This window comes from Monomorium pharaonis, chromosome 10 (genome assembly GCF_013373865.1).
Source record: "Monomorium pharaonis isolate MP-MQ-018 chromosome 10, ASM1337386v2, whole genome shotgun sequence".
NCBI lineage: Eukaryota > Metazoa > Arthropoda > Insecta > Hymenoptera > Formicidae > Monomorium > Monomorium pharaonis.
Genome location: NC_050476.1, coordinates 18,628,402 through 18,642,825, shown reverse-complemented (window position 1 = coordinate 18,642,825; position 14,424 = coordinate 18,628,402). Strand labels below are relative to the sequence as shown.

At 29.5% G+C, this 14,424-nt stretch overlaps 1 protein-coding gene across 2 annotated transcripts in view; it reads right to left on the bottom strand.

Annotated features, from left to right (window-relative positions):
- Nucleotides 1–8,992: 8,992 nt before the first annotated feature.
- Nucleotides 8,993–14,424, bottom strand: part of LOC105838640 (adenylate cyclase type 6) — a 163,567-nt gene continuing 158,135 nt past the window's right edge. Inside the window, exons 21-22 of one of the 2 annotated variants that reach the window (XM_036293406.1) lie at nucleotides 13,704–14,033; nucleotides 8,993–10,603 (exon numbers count right to left, since the gene is read on the bottom strand). In XM_036293406.1, coding sequence (XP_036149299.1) covers nucleotides 13,707–14,033 — 327 coding nt within the window. In that variant the 3' untranslated portion in view covers nucleotides 8,993–10,603; nucleotides 13,704–13,706. Of the gene's footprint in view, nucleotides 10,604–13,703; nucleotides 14,034–14,424 lie in introns of those variants that run through there. The other variant, XM_036293405.1, reaches the window with a different exon arrangement.

The following is a 14,424-nucleotide window of genomic DNA, read 5'->3' as shown; positions in this document are numbered from 1 at the left end:
GCACAAAAGTTCAAGAAAAGAATAATATTTAAATGACCATTTTGTTGTTTTTTTTTTTTTTGCTGTACATGATCTAAAATTAATAATGGTGAATATAAGAAAAAAATCGGCTATAAAGTAGTACTTTCATTACTAAAATAATTTTTTTAAAAATTGAGAATAAACATTCTTCACTATTATACCACCCTTAGATAACTACTATAAATACAACAATTTGAAATTCATGTTGTATCACTAGACACATTTACCTCACCTATGTACTGTATTACTTCGATTATTGTAAACTTCTTTTATCTTATTAGTTATAATTCCAATCTTGTTTAATAAATATCGTAATATTACACAAACTTGTATGCAAATTAGGTACGCAATGTTATATTTATACATAAAAATCGGAGAAGATTATTTTTGAAACACAAAATATGGATTATATTTTTCGAATACTTAGTGTAAAAAAAAATAAGGCAAACTCTAACAAAAGGGGACCCAGCCCCAATGGTCTTGATCTTGACATATGTTGTTAAGGTTACCCTCCTGTGATGTTCAAGAAATTTTAGCCGGCACTAATCGTTCGTTAAAAAGTTATAAACAAATAAAGAAAGATGTATCTAGTACAATAAGAAATTCATTATTAAAATAAAGCACGCTTAAATTAATAGATTTTCTTATTTTAAAGTACGCAAAAATGCATACTTTATAGAAATTAATGCAAGGATGTAGAGGGAGGGTTTCGCGTTCTCTGCACCACACGGATTTGCGACTTTGCATAAAAGATTAAGATAATAATAAATTAATAGATTATCTTATTTTAACACACGCAAAAATGCGTGCTTTATTTTAATAATGAATTTATTATTTATTGGGACTGGATTCCCTTTTGGTAACCATTCTTTTTATTTATACATGGTATGAGAACATTACAGCCAAATTATGAAATTTTTTTTTAATTAATAACTTTTTAACGAATCAGCGCCGGCTAAAATCTTTTGAACATCACTCAGGAGAGTGACTTTGACAACATATGTTAAGGTCAAGATCATTGGGGCTGGATCCCCCTTTGTTAAGGTTTACTAAAAATAATTTTACTTAAATTTTTTGGATAAAGTTGTATATTCAATATTTTAAAGAAATAATTTTTGTGTAAAATAAGAGAAAGGTTGAGAAAAGGATACAGAAAAAAATTAGACAGTTTAGTTTTGTTAAAAATTAATTTTATATTATCAGTGTTAATTATGGCGCGCAATTATGACTATTGATACTGATGTATCTTGTCAGTAAACTTTAGGCCATTAAAGTTAGATAAATATTTTTCTCGGAGTAATAATAAACAATACATTTTTTGTTCTATCTTGTGCACTTTCAAGTTCAACCAGTAGTCTTCCGTATCGAGCCATATCGTTATACATATTGACTTTAGGATCAACGCGACATTTTATCGACGTCATAAACGAGGTTTCTATGCTTTCCTATCATAGGCAAATTATAGAGAAATCTGGAAGGGAAACATTCTCTGCCGAGGACAACAATCAATTGTTATTCTAATGTCGATCAATATTCCCCGATTCTTACGAAATACTTTCCAATAATATCACTTGCAATCTTTTAACACACTTTCGACGAGCTATTATTTCATTTTAACGCACGCTTTATCTTGACTAGTGTACAGTTTTCGCTTTGTTTAACATTCGAATTATTTGAAGAGATGGATTACCTCCGTTAAACCTTAAACCTTTTTGGAAGGAATTTTTTAAGGACTTGGTTTTTCGAATCTCGCTGCAAAAATGAAGATAAAGTATATCATAAATCTTGCTAACAGTTAACGGCTGTCGCCATTATTTGGACGATTAACTCTTTGACGTTAATAGACTTCTAGGCTGTAAAACATGTAGTTGACGGACTTATGACATAAGAACTTACACGGTTACTCCGATACGGTGCGATGCACAGTAATTTCGACATAAGAGTTTATATGAATAATTTGTGCTCCAACTTTACCTCGATAGTTTTGCACGTGAAATCGTGGAATAGTTTAACTTAAAGATATATTTATTTATCAATGCCACAACGATTAAACAATATAATTTGCACAAAAATATTTTAGAATTTTATCCTATTAATATTATTATCATTATCAAGGTTGGATAGTAAAAGATTAACAATTTTTGTTAAAAAGATAAAAGTTAAATAACAAAGTTAAAAATTTAATAACTAATTAATTTTAAATAATTTTACTTTAACTAGTTATTTTTAGAAACAAATTTTAATTTATTAACCTTTTTATGAACTTTATTAAAGTTATAAGAGTACTTATTTAAATAAAAGAAATAATAATAAAAGAAAAAACATTTTTAAATAAAAAAGTTATATTTCTTTATTTTTATATAAACTTAATTTATAAATAAAACATTAAATTTATTTAATGTTTTATTTATATGAATAATTTGTTTTATAATTGTATTGAGTAATCTAGCTTTATAAAAAATAACGACTTTTTTATTTAATATACATAATGCTTTTCAAAATTAACTTTTAATTTAATTTAATTTAATCTTAACGTTACTTTTAACTAAGTTTTATATTTATGTAAATTGTAACTAAATTAATTTTAACTTAATTTAATTATTAAATATATTAACTCACCCAACCCTGATTCTTTATCATCTCAATTTTATTTTATTAAAGTTTAGATATCTATTTGTTTAAATAAATTTAGTATTGTTATAATGCAACAATTTTTTAAGTTTACACATTTACTTAATATACGCGTTATTTCTTCAATATAATTATTTATATATTTATTTAAAAAATTTTCAAAAATGAAAGGAAATTCTATGTTTGAGGTAAAAGGAAAATTGTCGATTTCATAACGATTTTATGAACAATCCGATGCTCATTAATTAACATGATTTGATCAAGACCTCTTTGCTTCAACAATTGACTAGCTCTGTCAATCAATATTTAATATTAACTGGCCCTGCCAGCGTTATCAAAACTCTCGCAAAAGCATAGATTCAACTTGTACCTTATAGTACAATTATCGTGTTAATCGACGGTCATTCTAATCAAGCATTAAGCTCGTCGCAGCCCGCATAATTAAATCGCGAAAACTAGTGTTTAATCCAATTCGACGTGATCTGATACATTATTTTTCACACATGACAATGTTATCCAATGAATTAGTTAAATGATGTGCTCGTTAAACACAACATCCATTAATCGCTTGATCTAGTTAATCGATTAAGACTTGTCAAAATATTTTTTATATATATATACAGGGTGTTTGGTAAAGATTTATGCAATTTTTATAGGTAGAGCGCATTAAACTGAACAGAAAAGTTTTTTACCATTTTGCAATTTTCGCAATACTTAATAAGTTGTTGATTACACAGGCACACAAAAAAGTGATTGGTTCGTCGGATCAAACTAATTAATCCTTATGTATTTGGACTCGCTGAATTCAAATCCAAGGTCAGAATTGCTGAATTGGCTTATTTTTTCTTAATTTAAAAAAAACACCACTTTTTTTGCGTACCTGTGTAATCAATAACTCATTAACTATTGCGAAAATTGCAAAACGTAAAGGACTTTTCTGTTCAGTTTAATGCGCTCTACCTGCTTGTAAACATTGACGGAATGTTTACACAACACCCGTATATATATATATATATATATATATACATATATATATACAGGGTGTTTGGTAAAGATTTATGCAATTTTTATAAGCAGGTAGAGCGCATTAAGCTAAACAGAAAAGTCCTTATTGTTTTTCCATTTTGGCAATAGTTAACGAGTTATAGACTTGTAAAATTTTCTGTATTAGCCCAGCCTACCGGCAAATGCAAGCGCGCCGAGCGCCCGGCCGCGGCGGCCGCCCCTCCCTAGCGCTTGAACCTTGAGATTGCTAGGCGCGCGGAGGGAGTTGTTACAACAAGCGACAATGACTACACACAAGCGACGCGTAAAGCTGGATTCTCCCTTTGAGTTATGATAGTTCCTTATTTTTTTTAATAAAAATAAAATTTTCTAACGACAAAAAGTATGTGTGTACGTGTATATGTGTACAAAAAAATATCAGTTCTAATGCTTAAAGCAATTACTAAATTTATTTTTTTTAATAAATAATGATTATTTTTAATAAAAAATATTTTTTTGATAATAGTCTTAAACGTCGTAAACTGTCATTATAAATTTTAAAAGAAGCTATTATCATGTGCTCAAAAAAAATTTATACTTCTTTAAACAACATTAAAAAATTTTATCGATTAAAATGGAAATAACAACCAAATAAAATGTTTGTTTCAACTTTATATTCTTAATTAAAAATTAAATAACGAGGATATTTATATTTTTAATAAAATTAATCCTTGTGATAGACTTATAATACACGGAAAAAACTTTGTGGTAAAAATTACTATGGTAAGTAGTAAACGCGTGCTAAGGAGGAATTATGAAAATTTTTATTATGTTCTTCATCAAATTACGATAATATTTACACTACTTATATGATACAATTCTCTGAAATTTCTTTTTACAGTTTGTGGTTACTATCATAAATGATAAATCATACATAATTTTACTATAAAATTTTCTCCGTGTAGATTTACGAATATATGAATTTATTAAATGTTTGAAAACTTATAAACAATATTTATTTAATTCAAGAAAATTTTAGTGTGTGTGTGTGTGTGTGTGTGTGTGTGTACATACACGAAAATGTTGAACTTTTTTTTTTATGTAAAGTGAGATGTTTATTATCAATAAAATATTTTTTTCAACCATTAAAGATAAGATAATTATTAAAAAGAATAAAATTAAAAGTGAACAATTGATTTTCTTAAAACTAGAATCATATTTTTCTACGTGTGCGTGTATTGTATATTATAGTAATCAGCATGAATAATAACAGTGATATAAAATCACAAACTAAGGAATAATCATTTTTCTGTCACAAAGTGATTATTCCTTTCTCGGATACGTACACACACACACACACACACACACACACACACACACACACACACACACACACTAAAATTTTCTTGAATTAAATAAATATTGTTTATAAGTTTTCAAACATTTAATAAATTCATATATTCGTAAATCTACACGGAGAAAATTTTATAGTAAAATTATGTATGATTTATCATTTATGATAGTAACCACAAACTGTAAAAAGAAATTTCAGAGAATTGTATCATATAAGTAGTGTAAATATTATCGTAATTTGATGAAGAACATAATAAAAATTTTCATAATTCCTCCTTAGCACGCGTTTACTACTTACCATAGTAATTTTTACCACAAAGTTTTTTCCGTGTATTATAAGTCTATCACAAGGATTAATTTTATTAAAAATATAAATATCCTCGTTATTTAATTTTTAATTAAGAATATAAAGTTGAAACAAACATTTTATTTGGTTGTTATTTCCATTTTAATCGATAAAATTTTTTAATGTTGTTTAAAGAAGTATAAATTTTTTTTGAGCACATGATAATAGCTTCTTTTAAAATTTATAATGACAGTTTACGACGTTTAAGACTATCATCAAAAAAATATTTTTTATTAAAAATAATCATTATTTATTAAAAAAAATAAATTTAGTAATTGCTTCTTTAAACATTAGAACTGATATTTTTTTGTACACATGTATGTACACGTACACACATACTTTTTGTCATTAGAAAATTTTATTTTCATTTAAAAAAGTAAGGAACTATCATAACTCAAAGGAAGAATCCAGCTTTACGCGTCGCTTGTGTGTAGCCATTGCCGCTTGTTGTAACAACTCCCCCCGCGCGTCTAGCAATCTCAAGGTTCAAGCGCTAGGGAGGGGCGGCCGCCGCGGTCGGGCGCTCGGCGCGCTTGCATTTGCCGGTAGGCCGGGCTAATACAGAAAATTTTACAAGTTTATAACTCGTTAACTATTGCCAAAATGGAAAAACGATAAGGACTTTTCTGTTCAGCTTAATGCGCTCTACCTGCTTATAAAAATTGCATAAATCTTTACCAAACACCCTGTATATACACACCGTGCTCTATACTCTAATTTTCTCTATAACAAATATAGCTCTTTTCTTTTTACTTGTCGTTCGCGGGGAAGGGATTGCCTAGGCGCAAAGAAGGTCGATATGTATATTCTTATCGAGAAGATCGAGAACTCGAGCCGCGCGGCGTAGAGATGCACATCAACGTAATTAACATTTATGTATACACTTTGGCCGAGTTTGTACATATGCACACAAGCGCCCCATATACATACATATACATATACATATTTACATGATAGTACCTAATCTATGAGACATTGAATATATACCGCGGAACGTCGACGTTTTCGTCGAATCCCCCGCGCGTAACGTTCGGACGATCAATCGTTTCCACACGAGCGTATTCACAGCGTATTCAGAGAGAAAAAGACAGAGAGAATTTGCAGAGTCGTATAGATATATCGATAATTTCGATGTCATTTCGACCATCTTGATTTTCGGCGGCACGGAATAAGAAAGAATTCACATTATTGCGTTCCGGCTGCGAGTAAATTCGCATTTCGAATATTTGAAGCATTGAAATGTTGATTCAGTAGAATTCCATTCATTCCTACTCCGTTGAGATTCCACAAAGTATTTATCTTTTCATCTCTCTTGGTGTTTGTAACCTGCACCAGCCGCTTTGTCGCGTTTGCCGGTCAAATGCGCGCGCCGGTTTCTCTTTTCTCTCTTCGAGGGAAAGAGAGGAAATGATTCGTTTCCGGCATTCTCGTCTTCTTCTGTGGTGTATTACATTAAGGCTCTTACTTCTACATTAAGTACTTACTACATACTTATTTTATAACATTGCATCACGATGTTTCTAGACGAAACTAGTATTTTAATTAACTAAATTGACCGATAAATTAATTTATGACTTCCAATAGTTTCTGCAATTCTTTTTTATAAAGCAGTAATCAAATAAAATATCTTTTTTGAACGTTCCTTTAAAGGTGGTTAGGTTCGATGAGAAAAAAAATACCCGTCGGTTAGTTGACGCCTGCATGGTAACATCATGCAATTTCATTAACTTTCTGTCGGAAAGTTGGCTAGTGTAGAAAATCGTTCGTCCGACGTTTACAGTTCTCTCCTACGTCCGCCCGGAGTTTACTATTTTAATTACATTAATTTACTTTTACGCTAGAGGTCCTTTAAAATTCTGAAATCAAGGCAGAATTGCAGCTGCGGATGTGTAAAGAACAGGCATTGTATTCAAAGTTCAATAAAAAAAAATCTTTGTAATGTTTAAAATATGATGAAATAAAATAGTAATCAAATTAAACTTTTTTAAATAACTGATTTTTCACACAATATTTCTTAAATTATTAATCTTTATCATTTTTTAACTGAGTAATACAATTTATATTAATGTCCTTATCTTGTATTATTATTTTTATACATTTTTTAATAAAAATTTTAGCCTGCATTAATAAAATACAATTTTTTAAATTTAATATTGGAAAGTAAATTTCCTCTAAATTAAAACAGAAAAAGTAAAATAGTAATTGAGTAATTAATTTTTTAAATAATTCATTTTTCAATATTTCTTAAAATATTTATTCTTCATATCCTTATCACTTTTTTATTTGTTAATAATATAATTTATAATTTATATCTTGCTATGCGTTCTAATGAAAGCTGCATTAGTGAAATATAATTTTCGAAATTGCTTAATACTAGAGAGTAAATTTTTCATAGATTAAAATATGAAAGATTAACAGTTTGTAGCGATTTATCAAGAATTTTTTCTTTATTAAAAAATAATTCTTTAATGAATTATGAAAAAACGATTAATAAATATTTTTCCATATTTAATATCGATCATTATAGAATACGAAGAATATAGACGCGAGTATAAAATAAAATAACGATTTTTTCACATCCTTCGAGGCGACTACAATTCAATCGTTGAGTCTACATTTATTAACTCGCCGTGGTCCCCTTCTTGTTAAAGCAAACTGTTTACACGTACGAGGTTCGTTCGTCCACGGTTTCGTTGTATCAGGCTTAACTTTTTTTCTGATATATATTCATTGGGAAGTCTTCTCTCTTCATATTGACTAGAATAATACGGAAGTGTCTAACTCGTTAAACACGTCGTGAGAATGATTCGTATCGCAGTGAACCCGGAAATTACTACAAATAATTAAATTGTCTACAAATTATGTACAAATTATGCCAAATAAATAAAAGTTTCGGATCAATAATATACTCAGCAATACAAAAAAATGAAATTTTTCTTTCAACGAAGTTGAAATAGTATTTCATGGAATTATGTGTTTTGTGATGCTGAGATTCCTAAGTCGACTTGATAAAGCTCACTTAACTAATTATAAATAAACTATTTTTTTAATTAGTTTTAAAATAATAGTTAATGATAAAAACAAAATCTCTCTTTATTCTATTATTAAACATAACAATTATTTTTAACCTTGTCTTTAATTAATCGTTTAATCTGGAAATTTCTAATTGTTTGATGCAATTTTAGCTTTTAAAAAATTGTATATATATATATATAGAATAAATATATCTTTTTTAGAATCAACATACTCAATAAATAACATTTAATAATTTATATAAACATTGGTATAGCCATTAATATTTATTTGTTATACATATATGTAAGCTTGCACTAAAGCTAATTTTTTTAAAACTATAAAATTGCACTAAACAGTTAGAAATTTACAAAGTTTAATAGATTAATTAAAGACACAATTAAAGTTTAATAGATTGATTAAAGACACAATCAAAATAATTGTGTATTTTAAAAGACGTAAAAAACGCGTTTTTAAGAAATAAATTCAAAAGCGGATTTTTAATGCTAGATCTTATTCAATCTTACTTTTAATTGCTGCATACGACTTAACATATATTATTGACCCGAGTTTATAATTAATATTGACGCTAGATATATGTATTTCTTCGAGGATGTTGGCATTCTTATTGTCAGAGAATAAATGTTTTTTTTCTCTTTTCAATTTTAAAAATCTTTATTCTCATTATCTTGTTGTATCATGAAATCATGGAAAGTATTTACCTGTTTAAAATATAGAAAAATGTAATTTTAGATATAATATGAGCATGATATAAAGTTCAGAACTTTTTCTAGCCTTGTTGTTAAACTTTATAAAAGAATATTTGAAAACTGACATAACAAACATGCGAAAGAATTTGGAAACACGAATGGATGTGGAATCACGAAGAACTAGAGCTACCTTGTTTTATAAAATAATTGTGCGCACACATTTAATATTATGTATAAATTGACACTTGTCGCTACATAATACTTCACTTAATTAGCATACATCCCCGAAAGAAATTTTCCACAGTACGACACGCTTCCGGTAACACCTGTCTGGGCATCGATTACCATAACTATTGTGGAATTCATCGTTAATAAACTTTAGATTAGCACTCGAGAGAACTAAAGTTTTCTAACACGTAAATCACATACATTTTGTAGGCATGGTTCAAAAACAGCTTAAGTACGACGAGTGTACAGGAGGGCGAATTGCCATTCCTTACATTTCGCTAATGTCCGGCATTTCGGTGCACATTCAACTCAAATTTGGCTGACGATTGCAGTTGCTAAACTTTTGCCATCACAGCAAATTTAAATTCTTAAGGAAATTAAAACGATTTAAGTATATCAGTAAGAACGTTTTTTACACCCACCCACACACACACACACACACACACACACACACACACACACACACACACGCGCGCGCGCGCACGCACGCACATTTATATTGAGTTATAAAAAGTAATTTTGTTATCAAAAATTATTGTGTTTTTCTTTCTGTTAATCAAGGTTGTCTGTTAATTCTTGTGTATTTTCTTAAAATATTAAAAATAACTATTATATATATATCCTTCCGTTGCTCTTATTTGACATACAAGAGTTAGTGTTTTTGTATGAGTGCCGCGTTCAAATATATCATACTTTAACACTTTCTTTAATAAAAATTATACAAAACGAAATTGAGAAGACAATCACACAAATATACTCTGGAAGGTTATAATTAAAAGTCAGAAGATTTCAGAATTACTTTTATGTCACATCCGTGCCATTAAAAAAAAAAAAAATCAAATGTGAACTAAACGTTTAATAGAGGTATATTCGGAAATTTTTATTATATATTTGCCACGAATTAAGGAGCAGAAAAGTAAGGCTCTTAATTTTATTTGTTCTTTGAATATTTGCTTTTAATTTGTTTTTAAGATTATTTCTTCTAGTTTTATTAATTTCGAAATCGGCATGTGATCAAGGATCAGGAAACGTAGTTTAGACGAAATTTGCAACGAAATGCCAGGATTGTTTCTACAAATGTCAATTACGCTTTGTTTGAGACTTAAAATTAGTGATGCTGTTATCTCGATTTCATTTCGATCAATTGATTAGTTACAATTCTAATTTGCGCACCCGTGATCTGGACATTATATTGCCGTTTTTGGACTTGAGTACGTGGAAGAAGTCTTGAATAGCTCGAAAATTGGAAAGTAATTGATGGGCTCTATCGGTGATGTGACTTGTCATCCATCGCTAATTCTTGCTCGAACATTCCCATCTGTCAACATTATTATCAATTTATTAATGACTGAAATTAGTCTTCAAGATCCGTTAAAGATTCGCTTACATACTACAAATTAATACAAGATTACTTTATACAAGATTATTAAACAAACGGATTCATATTAAATTTATGTTCTCACTCAACAGAAGGAGATAAGTTCATATTCTGCGAAGGGATAATTGCTGCGCATACAGTTAACAAATGTAATGTGTTTTAATTAAGAATGTATAATAGTTGGATGTTTAGGCTACATTTGGAGTTCTGTTCAAATGACAAGAAATTGTAAAGGAAAAGGTGATTCTACGGCTTTTGTAAATATTACAGTTACTCCTAATGTTTCCATTAGTGATGGATTATGGTGATTACTTATTCGTTGATTTAGTAGCTCGCCATTGTGAATGGCGCTAATATGCCACAGTAGCCAACATATTTTTACTTTTGACTATTTTGAAACCTTTTCAAGGTACACTTTAGCATTTAATTATTTTCTTTTTTAATCTAAGTGTATTATTATATAAATGTATGTATATTTAAGTGTTTTTTTAAATTAATGTTTTATTTATTATACACATTTTGAGTCCTGACAAAGATAAACAACAATATTACATGTATTATAAATGTATTGTAATAGTTTATATGCGGAAAAGTTAGGTATGTATATATTCTGCAATGTTTCCTCTTTATTTTGAATAAAAATATGTAATTTTTAAACAAAACGCTGTTTTTAAAAAAAATTTTACATTTGTTTTTGTAGGAAACAAAGAAATATATTACTACTTTTTTTTTCGATCTATTATGCAGTGTCATATTTTTATAAACATATATTATAACATTTTTAAATGTTTTCTTTAAATAATAAATATTTTATAATTTTGAATTTATAAAATTAATTGAACAGCGCACGGATGAATGTAATTGTTAAACTTTTAATTTAAAATATTAATTATTAGCAAAGTTATTGTACTGAATATAAATAAAATTTTGGCTTTTTTCCCTTCTCACCCACTTGAATTTTAGGTAATTTATTTATATCGTTGCTAATAAGCATATTTTAAACACTGCAAAGAATTTGCAAAAAAGTCATCTCAATCAGAATAACTTAAGAACATATGCGAGTCTGCTGCGAGAAATGCATGCAGGATTCCTTCTTGTCTGCGAACATTTTTCAACTTCCTCAAATATTCGTATACAACCTTAAATTAATGTTGAGCTTGGTAGAAGTTTCAATTTTCTATGGTGTACTATGGGTTAATTGAATCTTTGATTATGTTTATAAAAGAAGATCGAATTGCGAATTACTTGATGAATTAATTCAGTTACTTTTTGTAATTCCGAACGACATCACTTAAATTCGCATTATTATTTTACGATTTAAAAAGTGCAGAAATATTACAATTGCGTTACATTTTTCGTGTAACCCAATAAAATATTTTGATTTAGTGATAAATAAGTAAAAGTTTTTTATTGTCCTTTCCTCAAGTTTCATCATTTTTAATAATATCAATTTTAAAATATGCATACCGTGTATGTTTAATTTACAACGTTATTTGTAAAGTTAAATTTGTAACTGTCAAATTTGCAATTGTCGTTTTATTTGTTTAATGTTTACCTTTCTACCCCATTTCGACTCTCCTGCGTTTTATTTTAATTTAATTAATTTACCTCCGCCATGCGTCATTATGTAGATGAAATTTTTACTTTATTTCTATATTAAACGCTTCGCACAAAGTGGAGATTTTTCATGACAACAAGACCGTTCTTGCGCAATAAATGTTTGTTGTGTAACTGTTTGTGCATGTATCCTTGTCAGCGTATTTGTTCAATGCGACAACACGGTTGAAAATATTACGTAACAACCCCCTAGCTATGGGAGCACTTCAATTCCGTAACAAATTGTCGTAGCTGGATACAGTGGTGACTTTATGCTAACAAGATATAGTGCGATATCACGACGAAATAATAAAATTTTTAACGGCTAAGATGAATATAAAATAATAAATTAAAATACGTAAAGAGCATCTGAGCAAAAGATATATGTTGGAAATGACGAGTAAATTGCTTCTTCAAGAATTTGCTTTTGCAACATTCGAGAGAAATATTGAAATGATAATACATTCTAGAAATGTAGACAACATTGCGCAAGTTAAATAGACACCGTGCATTTTAATGAGTCGAAACTGATGAAACTTATGAAAAAGCCAATAAAATAGTTTCGCCTGTTTACCCGCGAATTGAAATATGCTGCGAAACACTGTTGATTTAAATGAAATGTTTAAAGGCGCAGTACTTTCGCGTAACTTTTTAATAACATAAAGTTGCGTTAAATAGAGTGCGTTAAATGGAGTATAAAAAAAAAAGGAAGAATGGACAGAAACATTTTTCAACTATTGATTAACGTGTATTAAGAGGAATTTGGAAGTAGGGTAAAAAAAAAGTTGCGAAGCTCGCAGCGAAGTAGTAATATTCGCATACTCCGGCAGCAATTTACGGAATATTTTGGATAGATATCCGCGATCGTGCATTACTACGGGTTGTTACTTCGTCAGCTTCGCCCGAGATAATAACCCGCTTTGCATTCCTTCTCCCTTCACAAATCCAAATTTATCGCGAGATTATGCGGTTGATTGCGATGCCATAAGGTAAATTGCATCAAACATGCACCGTACGTATTCAGGCAAATCGATCAGGATAGGAATGGGTATCCCGGAAGTCTAACCACACTATTTTCTTCTTTTGGACTTTAGCGTTGTTTCTCGTGTACTTTTATTAGTGCTACTTCAACCAAATTATTATTTCAATTAAAATATATAAATATAAAATGTAAAATCAAAATTATTCCCAGTTTTATTTATCCCCTGTCAAGATTTAAAATTCCATGCTGAATAAGGCACACTCAATTTACTTTATTTACAAAAAAAATTATTTATTTTAAAATATATAGTGTTTTAATATCCCTGTAAAAATAGAATTTAAAAAAATCAAGTGGACCTTATTCAGCTCAGATACCTTCACGATGAACTTTACTTTAAAAAAAAACGAAGAACAGATTTTAAGGAAAATACTCTAATGTGAAATAAATTATCAATAACAATACCAATCAGATAGTCTCGCTGCTATTGTTGACGATTGTTTTCTCCGCGGTGTCGGTGTTGTTATTGGAATTCGTTTTGACGTCCATCTGATTGGACTTCATATTGTCCCTCGGGCCGTCCAGGAAGTAAGTTATCATACTGCCCTTCCCCTTGACTTGGATTGTCCCGCGGCACGTGAGCGGATATCCTTTATTGACAAGAATATCGCGGACCTCCTGGGTGACTTGAATCCCATCTAATACGCCTGTAGAATCCATCCTGGAGGCCACGTTCACGGCATTGCCCCAGATGTCGTATTGCGGCTTCCTGGCGCCGATCACCCCGGCGACCACCTGCGCAATCCGCATCGCGTATTGAGTATCTTTCCTCCTTCGAGGTTCCTCGACAGACTCTGCCGAGAGATTTTCTTTCGCACAGCTGAGTTCGAGTGCCGTTAAGCGAAATAATAAAAATTTAATGTCTACTCTTTTACGAGAAAGAATTGCACATTTGACGCAGGAACGTTTAAAGTTCAATCGCCTTTAGCATTAGAAGAAGTAGAATTAATATACCAGGTGGCTTTTTAAGCTACCTGATTTTAAGCTACCTTTTTAGCTATATTACATTTTAGAATATATTTTGAGAGAAATTGGTATAAAAAATTACAACATATTTTCCATTTTCTTAATTAATTTTCGGTATGCATTAAAATTTCGAGAGAAATTGGTATCAAATTTTAATGTT